We start from the raw sequence: 13823 nt of genomic DNA, 5'->3' as shown, positions 1-13823 counted from the left end.
ATATCTTTAGGTGTGACCAGTAGTCTCTTGCCTGTTACTTCATCGATCGCAATCTCTCATTTTTAGCCAAACCCTCAAACATCCACTCGACAGAAAAAAAAACATTGTGGTTTCATCTGCCTTTGCAGCACTCGCTAGGCCACTGTGTAGCCAACATACACCCTTTGGTCAATGCCCTATCTCTTTGGGGTGACCACTTGGACTTCCTTTGTAAGATAAACATCACATCTATAGTCTTAGTAGACCACTAGGCAGCCAACATGCACCCTTTGTTTAATCCCCGAGTTGCTTTGGGGTGAGACGTCTTGGGGTAAAACCACACAACACTTTGTGTTTGCCTTTCTTTCTAGCTCAACTTTTGGGCCTCAGCAAGGGTGTTGAGCTAAAATAAGCATTACATACCGAATTAGCCTCTTAAATAGCCCAAAAATGCTTAGTTCATGAAAAATCCCAAAACTGAAAGCAATTCGAGAAAGTTTAAAACAAGGAGAGATTTAAGGTCTCAAAACTTTCTATAAATAGGTAGGCTGCCTGCCATTCAACCCAATCTTGTTTTTGCAAGTTTCAAGTACTAGAACTTTGTTGTCCATACCCTACTCGCAAAGAACATCTCAACCAAAGCTATCCCATACTTTCTTCACCCATCCTACCTCACAGCTTGTACGACTTGGTACCATCAGAAGTATGACACTCTCTCCAGCTTATTACATCTACTTTGGTCCTCAAGACACAAGCATTCGAGGTATAGTTTTCATTCCCTACAATGTTTGTTTACTACATGAGCATTGTATATTTAGTATTCATTCATTCATTCAAATCTTCACTATGTTCATTGTCTCTCAATTATCCTAACCTTAATTGTGTTATGTTGAGTTTATGCTTTGTCGTACACTTTCATTTATGTTTCTACGTTAGGGTATTTCTTCATAGATAGATTGGTTGACACATCTCAATGAACCCACTACGGCACTAGTCCGTTTCGGCTTGAATGTTAGCATAAGTGACTACTCTTATCCAATGCTAGAATTTCTAATAGGAGACTTAGAAGTCAATTAAGACCCTCAAGTTGATCCTTGTGGAATTGAGGCAAAGCATCTCCTACGAGATAGACTCAAAAGACACTAGGTAATAAAGCCCAGTTATCCCATGGGAGGTGTGAATGGCACTACCTAGACATGTCTTTGGATGGACTACTAAAACATGCCATCAAGATTGTGCTAAGTAGGCATGTTACACTTTCCCTTCTCATGTGCTTATACAAGTGTTTGAACTTTAAACAATAGCAAAACAGTCCCATATTAGGACACACTTTTGGTACTTTGGCACTATGGCAATTGCAAGGAATCTAGTTTTCCATGTTCACACACAACACATTGAGGTGCATTATCACGATGCAAGGAAAGGCTGTTGGTATGTAAAGGTCCTTTATTCACCTCCGTGTATTCTACACGTGTATTGTTATGTTGTACATGTGAATGCACCCTTACGGGCCCTAAGTATAAATACATTTTATTCTTTGTGTACCAACACATTGTTGGTACACCCAAATCAGTTCGTCACTCTTACTCTTACTCTCACTCACCTGCTCACTTCCTCTGCTGCAAATTTTCACGCTTCCGCTACCCGCGCACTCCAACAACTGGTATCAGAGCTTCAGTTAAGGTGCTCGCGCTCCTCGGAGTCCGGGTGAGACATCTCCAATGTTTCGCTCGCGCGAAATCAACAGGTCGTTTTTTGACCAAGTGACAAGTCGTTTTTGACCTGGCAGGCAGGGACAGGTCGTTTTTTGACCTGGCGACAGCAAGACAGGTCATTTTTGACAGGCGACAGGTCGTTTTTGACTTGGCAGGCAAAGACAGGTCGTTTTTGACAGGCGACAGTAGATTCAGTCAGGCGACAGGTCGTTTTTGACCTGGCAGGCAGGGACAGGTCGTTTTTTGATCAGGCGGCAGCAGGACAGGTCTTTTTCATCAGGCGGAAGCAGGACAGGTCGTGTTTGATCAAGCGACAGGCTGGCGACAGTTTCCGTGGCATCAGGCGGCAGTTTCCAGATCACGACAGCAGGCGGCTGGTCAACGGCAGTAGATTCGTCACTTTTTTCAGGCATTTTTCCTTCATTTTTTTAAATTTCCTGCAAGCAGCCCCTTACTGACGGGGGTTCGCGCGTGGAAGCACAGTTTTCAGATTTGTGCAAATTTGAGCCTGGAAATTTGGGGCTTTTCCCACATTTGATGTTGTTTATGCTTGACAGTGACATCTATGTCAGAAATTGCAGACATTGAGCGCATTGACCTCAATTAAATTGGGGATTTTTCCAAATTTGTTGAAATTTTCCTCATCCGAGTAAAATTTCTTGGCATTGGACCAAGAAAAATTGGGCCTTTTCATGTATTGATGTAATTTTGCTCAGCTGAGTCAGTTTGGCTGACATTTGCGCACATTTGGACCTGGAAATTTGGGATTTTATGCAGAATTTGATAAATTTCTGCATTATTTGCTTGTGCAGTGGCTGGTTTATGTAAAAACAGCAAAGGATTATTGCTAATGAATGCAAGAACAACAGTGTATTTGCTGATTTAGCTTGTGCTCTTGCAGTTCAGTGCATTTACACTTATACTTGTGATAAAAATGGCTGCAACTTCTTCCAGTTCTGACATTAAAAGTTTGATGGAAATCAAGCGATTTGATGGTCAGGGCTTTGATATTTGGAAAGATCGTATGCAGGGCATATTGTTCTTAAAGGATTGTGAGGATGCTTTGCAAAAGGATAAACCCGCACAAATGTCTGAGGCGGATTGGGCCAAAGTCAATAAAAAGGCTGTGGCTTATATAAAGATGGGTGTCACTGATGACATTATGACAGACATTAAGGGTTTAGACACTGGTCATGCAATATGGGAGAAGTTGAAAACTACCTATGAGATCACCACACCTGTTAATCAGGTGCATTTAATGCGCAAGTTGGTGAATATGCGGTTGGATGAGTCCAAGCCTACAGCTGAGCACTTGAGTGCATTTACTGGCATTTTAAATCAGCTCAAGGATGCAAGTTTGGATTTTGATGATAAGTTGAGGACGATCTTTTTGATCATGACATTGCCTGACCCTTGGGAGACTTTGGTTGTTTCTCTCAATAATAACCCCAATCTCACATATGATGGTGTGAAGGGTTCGATCTTGAATGAAGAAATTAGACGTAAGTCTAGTGGAAAAGGCAGCAACTCAGCTTATAATGTTAGAGGCAGGGCTGAAAAGAAAAATGCAAATGCTGGACAGAGAAGCAAGAGCAAGAGCAAAGGAAAAGAAAAGAGTAATGTTACATGCTATCAGTGTGGTCGGAAGGGCCACAAGAAGCCTGATTGCAGGTATTACAAGAAGGAACAAGAGAGAAAGAAAAATGCAGGAGACAAAAAGAAGAAAGAGGAAAAGACAGATGCATCTGAGACAGGCAAAGGCAAGGAAAAGGCCAATGTGGCCTCCAGTGTTGTCATAGAGGAGCTCTCGGATGCAGAGGCTGATGTATTATGTGCAGTGGATTATGATGCCCTTGTATGTCACATGCACGATATGCAGATCACCAAGGCTGATGTGATTGATGCACTTTTGTCAGTTGATGATGGTGTCACTCAGACTTGGATTGTAGACTCTGATGCCTCTTTCCATGTGACTCCATGCTTGGAGTGCTTTGCTACTTTTGATGCAGGCTGTTATGGCAAGGTTTACCTTGGAAATAATCATGCTTGCAGCATTGATGGGATTGGCACCATACACTTGTCTTTGGATAATAGGCAAGAACTTGTGTTGAAAGATGTCACATATGTGCCTGGCATCAGGAAGAGTTTACTATCTGTTGGACAGCTTGACTTGCATGGTTACACCACACTGTTTGGTGGTGGTTTGTGGAAATTTAAAAGGGGTTCCATGCTGATTGCTAAAGGAACCAAGAAGGGCACTTTTTATTGTCTGCACTGTAAAGCTTTGAATGGCAAGTTTCTTGCAGTTGCTGAAATTGGCTGTCATTTGGAGTTATGGCATAAGAGATTAGGCCATATGAGCCAGAAAGGACTTGATGTCCTTACCTCTTTGAAGAGGGTTGATGGAAAAGGCTCTAAACTTGATTTTTGTAATGACTGTCAGTTTGGAAAGCAAATGAAAAATTCATTTTACTCTGGTGTCTCCCGTAAGTCAAATGTCTTGGACTTAGTGCATTCTGATATATGTAGCATGCCTTTGAAATCGTTGGGTGGTGCTGCATACTTTGCCTCTTTTATTGATGATTGTTCCAGGAAGATTTGGGTTTATTTGTTGAAAAAGAAAAGTGAAGTGTTTGCTGTTTTTAAAACTTTTCATGCATTCGTGACCACTCAGACAGGTAGAAAGTTGAAATGCTTGAGAACGGATAATGGGGGTGAGTTCACATCTAATGAATTTAAGTCCTTTTGTGACTTGCATGGGATCAAGAGGGAGCTTACAACCCCTTACAGCCCTTCTTCAAATGGTGTGGCTGAAAGATACAATAGGACCCTATGTGAGAGAGTGCGGTGCATGCTATCCACTGCTAATCTCCCTCATGAATTTTGGGGAGAGGCACTTAAAACCGCGGTTCACATTTGCAACCGCTCTCCAAACAGGTCCTTAAATAATGGCATCCCTGAGGAGGTTTGGTCTGGCAAACCGGCCTCATATGACCATTTACGAATATTTGGTTGTGATGCTTTTGTGCATGTTAGAGATGAGCTGAGGAATAAACTTGACTCGAAATCCACCAAAGGCATTTTCATGGGCTATGGTGATGAGGGTGAATTTGGCTATAGAGTGTGGCTACCGCAGTCCAAGAAAATTGTTCGCAGCCGTAGTGTTGTGTTTAATGAGGCAAAGTTGCTGAAAAGTACTTTAGCCTCTGATGAAGACATGAAAAAGGTCAAATTTCAGAATTCGCAGCCACCTATTACTTCAAATGATGAGCCTCATGGTGCTGTACCACAGGCTGAAACTGATGATCAGCCGGTTATCTTTGAGCCAGATGATGATGGACAGCAAATAGAAGCACAGGGAGGTCATGGACAGCAAGATAGACTTGCTGATTATGAAAATGCAAGTGCTGGAAATGAAAATGAAGGTGCTGTACAGCATGAACAGCATGCTGAAAATGGCTTACAGCAGCCAATAAATGCTGAAAATAACATGCCTCCAAATGTAGATCCGATTCCTGAGAATGTAGATCATTGGGTACGCAGGTCTACACGCCTAAGAAGGCAGCCACATAGGTATGATCCCTCTTTGCATTATGTGATGCTTACTGATGAGGGTGAACCTCTGACATATAAAGAGGCTAAGTCATGCAAATTCAGCAATAAGTGGGAGCTAGCTATGCAAGAAGAGATTAAATCTCTGTATGCTAATGATACTTGGGATCTTGTGTCGTTGCCCAAAGGAAGAAAGCCTCTTCCAAACAAATGGGTTTACAAAGTAAAGACAGTTGATGGGAAACCCAAGTACAAGGCAAGATTGGTTGCCAAAGGGTATGCACAGAAGGAAGGGATTGACTTCCAGGAGGTCTTCTCACCTGTCGTGAAGATGACCACACTACGTGTGCTTTTTGCTCTCACTACCGTATTGGATTTAGGGCTGTACCAAATGGATGTGAAAACAGCTTTTCTACATGGTGACATTGATGAGGAGATCTACATGAAACAGCCCGAGCGTTTTGTAGTTCCTGGAAAAGAGCAGTTGGTGTGTAAACTAAAACGCAGCTTATATGGGCTGAAACAAGCACCACGGCAGTGGTACAAAAAGTTTGACACTTTTATGCTCTCTCATGGGTTTACACGCAGCCATGCAGATCATTGTTTGTATATGAAAAAGGATACAGATGGCAGTCCTATCATACTTGTTTTATATGTGGATGATATGTTGCTAGCTGGGAAGAGAAAGACTAGCTTGGATGCCCTCAAAGATCAGCTGAAATCAGCTTTTTCCATGAAAGATTTGGGGAATGCAGAGCATATATTGGGCATGAGGATTCGTAGGGATAGAACGCAGAAATTGCTGTTCTTATCTCAAGAAAAGTACATTGAAAAGGTACTGGACAGATTTAACATGGCTGAAGCTAAGCCTCTCGGAGTACCCTTACCTCCATACCTTAAGCTTAGTAAAGCCAACAGCCCAAAAGATGACATGGAAGCCAATGCTATGAAGGGAGTCCCTTATGCATCAGCTTGTGGCTCTCTTATGTATGCTATGGTGGCTACTCGTCCAGACATTGCTCATGCAGTGGGAGTTGTCAGCAGGTTTATGTCAAATCCTGGCAAACCACATTGGGAGGCTGTCAAGTGTATTCTTAGATATCTAAAGGGTACACAAAGAAAGTGTATTTGCTATGGGCAGGGTGCACTTAATCTACAGGGTTATTGTCATGCAGACATGGCAGGTGACTTAGACACTCGCAGGTCCACTAGCGGATATGTCTTTACAGTTGCTGGAGGGGCCGTCTCTTGGTGCTCCAGGTTGCAGAACATCGTAGCACTGAGTACTGCTGAAGCTGAATACATACCAGCTACTGAAGCTTCTAAGGAAGCTATATGGTTGAGCAGACTCGTAGAGGATCTTGGCATGTCTATGAGTACTCCAATGTTGGGATGTGATAGCCAGAGTGCTGTGTATCTGGCTAAGAATGCCATGTATCATTCGCGCACAAAGCATATTGATGTGCGATATCACTTTATCAGACAGATTCTGGAAGATGGTTTAATCACATTGACCAAGATCAAAACACAGGACAACCCTGCAGATGTTCTCACTAAAAGTCTAGGCAAGGCTCAGCATGAGCATTGCATACGACTAGTGGGAGTTGGTTAAAGGTTCACTCCGGACCTTTAAGTGGGAGGTTGTTGGGATGTAAAGGTCCTTTATTCACCTCCGTGTATTTTACACGTGTATTGTTATGTTGTACATGTGAATGCACCCTTGCGGGCCCTAAGTATAAATACATTTTATTCTTTGTGTACCAACACATTGTTGGTACACCCAAATCAGTTTGTCACTCTTACTCTTACTCTTACTCTCACTCACCTGCTCACTTTCTCTGCTGCAAATCTTCACGCTTTCGCTACCCGCGCACTCCATCAAAGGCTCCATGCTAGAGATGTCAACTCAACTTATATCCCGACACAAGAGAGCATGGTAGATATGTTTACAAAGGCTCTTCCAACTAAAAAGTTTCAAGTCTTCCATGAGGCTTTAGGGATTAATCTACCATACCCTGTAGGGGGGTGTTAAGCAACAAAATCTTGCCTCTAATTTATCTTTTTTTGGGATTTTTTTTGGCTCATTAAAAAAGCCCCAAAAAGGCATTTTATCCGATTTGTATGACTCTAGATAGTTGTACGACAATCTAGACAAATCAACATGTTTCTTAAAAGGGCCTTAGTGTGCATATCACTCTTAATCCCTTGTGTCCGCAATTGTCACCATCAGCTTCTACCCTCGTCCACACCATTTTGCTACTTTCGCCAGCTGCCATGTGGCATCCATGATTTCCATCTGCTGCATATGTCAGTTGCTAGCCATCTCAACCTAATTTTCTGCAATTTAAATGCTCTCCTACCCTACTACAGCAGCCACAACCTCATCTTCAAGGTCAACTTCACTCCGAACCATGATAACCACAAAACGTGTTTCATTGGTACTAAAACGCGAAACGCCTGGAATGCTTGAAATGTTTACACTGAAACGCGAAATGCCCTGAGTGAAATGGCTGACTGAAACATGATTTTTAAATTGAAAAAAAAAATTGCTTTTTTGAGCTTTTTGGACACTTTGTATCTAAGATATACATCATTTATTGATATGAAAGGATTCGCATGGTATAAATGTGCAAGTTGTAACTCATATATGTATTACTTAACCATTTCACTTGGCGTTTCACACTTGGGACTTGCCCAAAGGTGAAACATTTTGGGGTGAAACACAACGTTTCAAGGATGAAACGTTTTGTGGCTACCTTGCTCCAAATAGCTGGGTAACATCATTTTCAGCCCTAGCGATCCTGATCCACAGCTGGGCAATCACATTCAAATCCACGTTTTGGGTGGATGTGCTGCATTTCCTTACACCATCATCAGCGAATCTGCATTTTGCTAACTCTGCACCCTCAGATATAGAAAATGTTTTGGGGTTGTACAAGAGCCAAGAGAATTAGCCCATAATTTCAGATCATCTTTTAGGCTAATTTTGAAGTAGCTTAACACCATATTCAGCATAGCTGTCCACAGCAAGGCATCCTTTGTAGTGTTAAACACTACTATCAGCTTTTCTTTTGAGTTTGTGCATGCAACACAAGTAGTACTGATAGCACAGCACATCAAGAGTAAGTCATACAAACCCACACCTGCCAAGCCAACTCCACATCTGTCTTGTTCGTGGAAGCAACTGATTCTGATTGCAGCCCACCAATCCTTATTTTCAAGAGCATATTTGTAACACAATAGCTCTTAATTGCAACCTATGGCCATTAAAGCAACATCAACCAAGTGTCCTTGCATCCTTCATCTTATTTATCGCATTCTATATGAGTATATGATCACGTCAGTGGGAAAAAATGCCGATTTTTAGCATGTATTTATTAAGGTGTCACTGATTTACAAAATAAGCTTAAAAGGTTCAATGCCAAGATTTGAGGTGACCACCTCTCTAAGAAATCCAAGTTGAGGCACATCGGATGTATGTTGAGGATTTAGCAATTGGTGGTTGAGAATGAAAATTTTGGGCAAATATGCAAAAATATGAACAACTTTTACACAGTGTACTATGATATAGTGCATATTCATGGTTGACTTTTAATATTGGGCCTCGAGCTTTAAATCAAGAATTGAAGTCGTTGTTGAATACTTGTTCTTACAGTAACAGGTAACAATACATAAGTATACATTGGGACATGCACCAAAGAAAAAGACAAAATTACATGAATCACATAAATGGAGTTGTAATATGTAAGGATAGAAATTTAACTTTAATGCCTAGAAATAGGTTTAGGCAAGGGCCTCAATGCATAGGACAAGTAAAGTTAACGCTAAGCTGTCTTTGCAAACTCATCAAGGAGACTTAACTAGCCTGAGGTACAATTTCAGAGGTGGTTGGCACACAACGACTAGCCATGGAAGCTGGAAGGACTTGCGTAACCTGACCATAACATTCCTTGTAATTCTGGGATCAAAAGCATGTGACATTATTCTCATTTCAGTATGTACAATGGTTGATACAGATGTAGCATGGCACACGTGCCTCCAAACAAGACCGTGCCTCCAAACAAGACCTTCACAAGAATTTCTTTCGGTATTTTCCTGTGTGTTGGGCCCTGCAGGTCACACATTCTCACCCTGTCATGGCATGTGGTTGATGCAGGCTCTAGCCACATTTTAACACCTGCTTAGTAAGAATGGTTTTGCCTTGGCCTGGTTAGGATCTTGTAAGTTTGTTGTGTAGTGTCATTGTTAGAGATAATGAACGAGTTGCAGAGACCAATTCGAGCCAGAATCTGGCACGTATTTATTGTTATGAGACCCCCTCTGAAGATCACAGGAGCACAGGATTGTCAGGTCCAGGACAATCCTAATGTACAAGGCTCACAGTTAGCTTATGTTTATAGGGCATCAGTCACTAGACACCAACCATAGTTGGTGATACCTCAGATGGAACCCCTACGCAGGAGTTTCTTCCCAACTTTTCTTGTTCTTCTGCTGTGTAGATGCTCAAAGACCTTGTAGCTTATTCTAAGACACTTGTCCTCCACGACCATGGGAGTAACTAGTGTTTTCAACCCCAGAACTCAAAGAGGTTTCACAACAAAGTGAGTGAGATGCAGATCAAAGATAGCTTTGTTGAGAAAATCTCACAACAAAACACATCTTGTTACCTGCTCCTCACCACACAATCAGTCAGAATAGCTAATCCCTTAACACTCTTGGGCTGCGAAATCATATCAATTGTCAAACCTGCTTTCCTGTCTATTCATAGAAAAGCAAGCATATGCAGACAATTATCATTGGCAAAATTCATTGATATATGCAGCCAAAATTGACCTGTCAACCTATGCATTATGCATCATGTGCCCTCGACATAAATTTTTCATAAGTACTTGTATTACTTTAAGTAGTAGTTTTGACCCTAAAGGAAGGTTTTCAGACGTTTGCTGTAACTACCCAGATTTAGTGACACAGGATGCATAACTAGTTGCCGGAAGAAATTACAGGTGAGACATGAGACACAAACAATGAGAAGAACGTCATGAAATACATCAAAAAAGGCAATGAAGAATAACCACAACCTAGTTCAAGAGAGGTGATGCCAAGATGTTGCTACAGGGGTTCATAATAAAACAGTTGCCAGCAACTAGCATACATATTGCTCGCAAATAAATTCCACAGAGCACTAGTAAAGGAGGCTTCAATCAACCAAATTAAGTCTCAAGAGCAAACACAGCTTCAGAGGTAAGACCTAATCAGACCCATACTGAGAAAGTGATAGCTGCAAATCAACCTTGCAAAAAGGAAAAATCAAAGAATGTTTGTCTCAAAGGAAATACAGTACATACTCAGAATAGACTAATCATGAGAATAAAGCCATGTCAGAGAAGTCAAAACTACGGTTGATTGTGCCAAGAATTAAAGCATTTGCACTCGATAAACATGCAATCAAAAGACAAGTTGTCCAAGGTCCTTGCTGACCGTGCTCAGTGTCCATATAAACTAAAAGTCATTACAATTATAAAGGAAGTAAACAGACCGTGACTGAAACCGAGGTGGTAAGCCCTTGGAAATGTTACAACAAAATCTCCTGCATTTTGGACAAGCCTGACAAAGACCAGAAAAGAAACAAATCAGAAAATGAAACAAACTTCCAAACTTAGTCAAGGCCCTGCATTAAAGAAATCTTCAGAAGTACCTGCAACAAGGTACACCTGCTGCAATTAGGACCTCTGGTGACATCACTGTCGTCTTCTCACCCAGCAACGCAAATGCAGCTGTATAGAAATGTGGACACAATAATTATATTGGATCTATTATTTTGCTCATCCCTTTTGTAATGAATACATTCACAAACTGAAAAGGAGATCAGCTCACACATCACACAGAACAACAATATTGATGATATGAGAGACCATCAATGGAACAAAATCACTTGTAAACACACTTTCTATGTGTTCAGATGCAGAACATATGCAAAAATACCTCCTGGCTCAAGGATGTTTCCATACCCAAACACACGCACCACCTCTTCTAGAGCTGGAGCTGCGTCTCCTGGAACAGCATACCAGGTCTTTGGGGCTCCCGTGTGCAAATAGTTAAGGCTATGCAATTCATGGTCTTCAACATGCCATGCAAACCAACTGAATAGCATGCCAATGTACACCATAGGTGAGGTCACACCAGGTACCTCATCAGGCATATACTTTAAGAGAGAGCCTGGTGCTCGAGCCATAACACGCATATTCCATGGGCTGTTAGCAAGTTTCCATCCTGCTCCACCCTCTTTTTCTACAACTGAATCTCCTATTGCACGTTTTCTCCGCCGCTTTGAAACTGATCTCAAATGAAGAAATGAAGTGCCCCTTTTAGTCTCTGGATTTTTTGATACTCTTGTAAGCTGCTGTTGTTGTGAATCATCATCCATGCCTTCGTGTTTCTTTGGATTCTCATAACCAGAATCTTCAGGTTTTGGTTCATCCGGAAATTCTGTGGGCTTGGCCTTTTCTGTACAAGGGTCACAATCTCTTTTCCGTTTCTCCCCACAGAAATGACGATCTAAACCATTCCGTAAGTTGATCTGTTGAGATGGCTCTCCAAAGGCTGAACCAGGGATGTCATTACCATACTCTACAGTGATGGGCCTATCAGCTGCTGCCTTCCAGAATAAAGTCTCGACTACCAATGGGGGCAGCTCTTTAGTCGTCTTGAGCCGTGATTTTGCAAACTGCCGTGCCTTGGCTTCAAACTGCTCAATAGTATAGCTCTCCCCACTTTGCCACACAAGTTTTTGCGCTAGGGCCTGCAGCTGCCCTTTGGATCGTTTGGCACTCCAACCCAACTGCTGCCTTCTTGTATTGAATTTTGCCTTATTGTGGTCTCCTGTGTTTTCATGAGTGGGCAATGTGGTTCGAGTCCTTGGTTGCAAAGTCCCCCCCATACTGCGTGAGGTTGTTGTGCCAGACATACTGCGCAACAAACAACCTGTTCCTGACATACTCCGGGCAGAATCAGGACGGCGAGTACTGCGTCCTCCCAGACCAGATGAATTGCAGTCCACAAAGCATGGGAAGTTGTCAGTGGGCGACATCCCATGGGTGGCACCAGAGCACAAGGCTTCATCCTGTGACTGTAGCAACGAGCGGTTCAAGTTAGCCATGACCGTCCTCTTGGGGACTTTGGGGAGAGGAGGGATGATCTTGCAGATGCCATAGCTGCGAGCCTCGGCCTCAATCTTCGTAATGTAGGCGATGGGATCAGCGAACTCAGCCTCTGTGGGGCGGTACTCAGGTGCCAATGGTAGAGATTTGAGCCAGGCAGCTACTTCCACATCCGCCATAGCCTACAATGGGAAACAGGCCGGTGAAGGCAAGCAAAAGCTATGGCAACAAGCACTACAATTGCAGACAGCGGAGCCCAAGGCGAGCTTCGGCGCAAGCAAGACATGGATCAAAGAGCAATTCTGCAGGCAGCAAGGGCATTTTGACACCAGAGGAAGGAATGGGATGGCAAACGGGCCCCCTCTGTGTCTCTCCTGCGGTGCGTGCTAGAGATATAAGTTACGGGGAGGACAATTCTCCTCCATTATTGCAACGCCCGTCGTCACGCTCTCTGCTTGTTGCTGGATAGCAGAAGGCCCTCCACGTCCCTGGTTTGCTATGCTTTCTGGCTTCGAACGGAGCAGGCAAAGGGGCAGCATCGGGCCGTTCTCGCTTCCCTTCTTCCTTCAAAGTGAGGCTCTAGAAGCGAGGCTGTATGTATGTGCCTGTGTGCTTCTGCCAAAGGACAGAGAGTGAAAGAGAGAGAGGGGGGGGAACGGGGGGAGACATACACACACAGACACATACACGAGGGGGGGGGGAGGAGAGATCAGCAGAGAGATAAAAGCTCCAAGCCTCCAACCAGCCCACCATAAGTAGACTCCTGTTGTGTTGTTTTCATGAGAGAGTAGAGGAAACAACAAGCCTTTTTCTTTGTATTTTTTGTAAATAGAAAGCATACGAAAACATAAAACAAAAAAAAAAAAAGCTCGTTATATGGAGAGGCGCCTTCACCCGACAGAAGTCCCCTTGCCTTCTCAAGGTCAAATCAAAAAACCAATCTCACAGGCCCCGAATTCCTAACCACCTAAGCACCGTGCCACGCGCAGCATCGATTGACACAAGTGGATGTGAACACACATAAGTCTAGTTTACGGTGGGACCCAATGTGTATTCTCAATACAGGACACACACACACACACATACACACACACACATAAGTCTAGTTTACGGCAGGACCGAATGTGTATTCTCCATACAGGACACACACACACGCACGCACAAGCACAAGTCTACGCTTATGGTGGGGCCTAATGTGCCATCTATGTCTATGTTGGGGCCCAATGTGCAATCTCAAAGATGAGAGAGAGAAGAATCTTGTATGTTTGGCAAACTTGCTAGAGTCTTAGTCCCCCTCTTTTTGAGGATACCATATGCACTTCGAGAGTTAGTGGTCTTTTTGGAGTGGATGTTGCATCAACGCACATCATGGAACTTGCCTATTACAACCTACATAGGTCAATTTAACTACTTGCACTTG

The 13823-nt window shown here is 42.9% G+C and overlaps 1 protein-coding gene across 3 annotated transcripts in view; it reads right to left on the bottom strand.

The window, feature by feature from the left end:
* LOC148037411 (uncharacterized) overlaps nucleotides 1-13103 on the bottom strand; it is a 99891-nt gene extending 86788 nt beyond the window's left edge. For 2 of the 3 annotated variants that reach the window (XR_015690646.1, XM_087676328.1), the window contains exons 1-3: nucleotides 11229-13103; nucleotides 10942-11020; nucleotides 10783-10850 (exon numbers count right to left, since the gene is read on the bottom strand). Coding sequence is in view for 2 of the 3 variants with exons in the window: in XM_087676328.1 (XP_087532454.1) it covers nucleotides 10783-10850; nucleotides 10942-11020; nucleotides 11229-12582 (1501 nt within the window). In the remaining variant the exon portion in view is untranslated. The remainder of the gene's footprint in view (nucleotides 1-10782; nucleotides 10851-10941; nucleotides 11021-11228) is intronic. The other variant, XM_087676330.1, reaches the window with a different exon arrangement.
* Between the last annotated feature and the right edge of the window lie 720 nt (nucleotides 13104-13823).

This window comes from Lygodium microphyllum, chromosome 4 (genome assembly GCF_053477565.2).
Source record: "Lygodium microphyllum isolate KBCC chromosome 4, Lygodium_microphyllum_v1.1.10, whole genome shotgun sequence".
NCBI lineage: Eukaryota > Viridiplantae > Streptophyta > Polypodiopsida > Schizaeales > Lygodiaceae > Lygodium > Lygodium microphyllum.
Note: the sequence above shows the minus strand (reverse complement) of the source record. Positions and strands in the feature narration are given on the sequence as shown.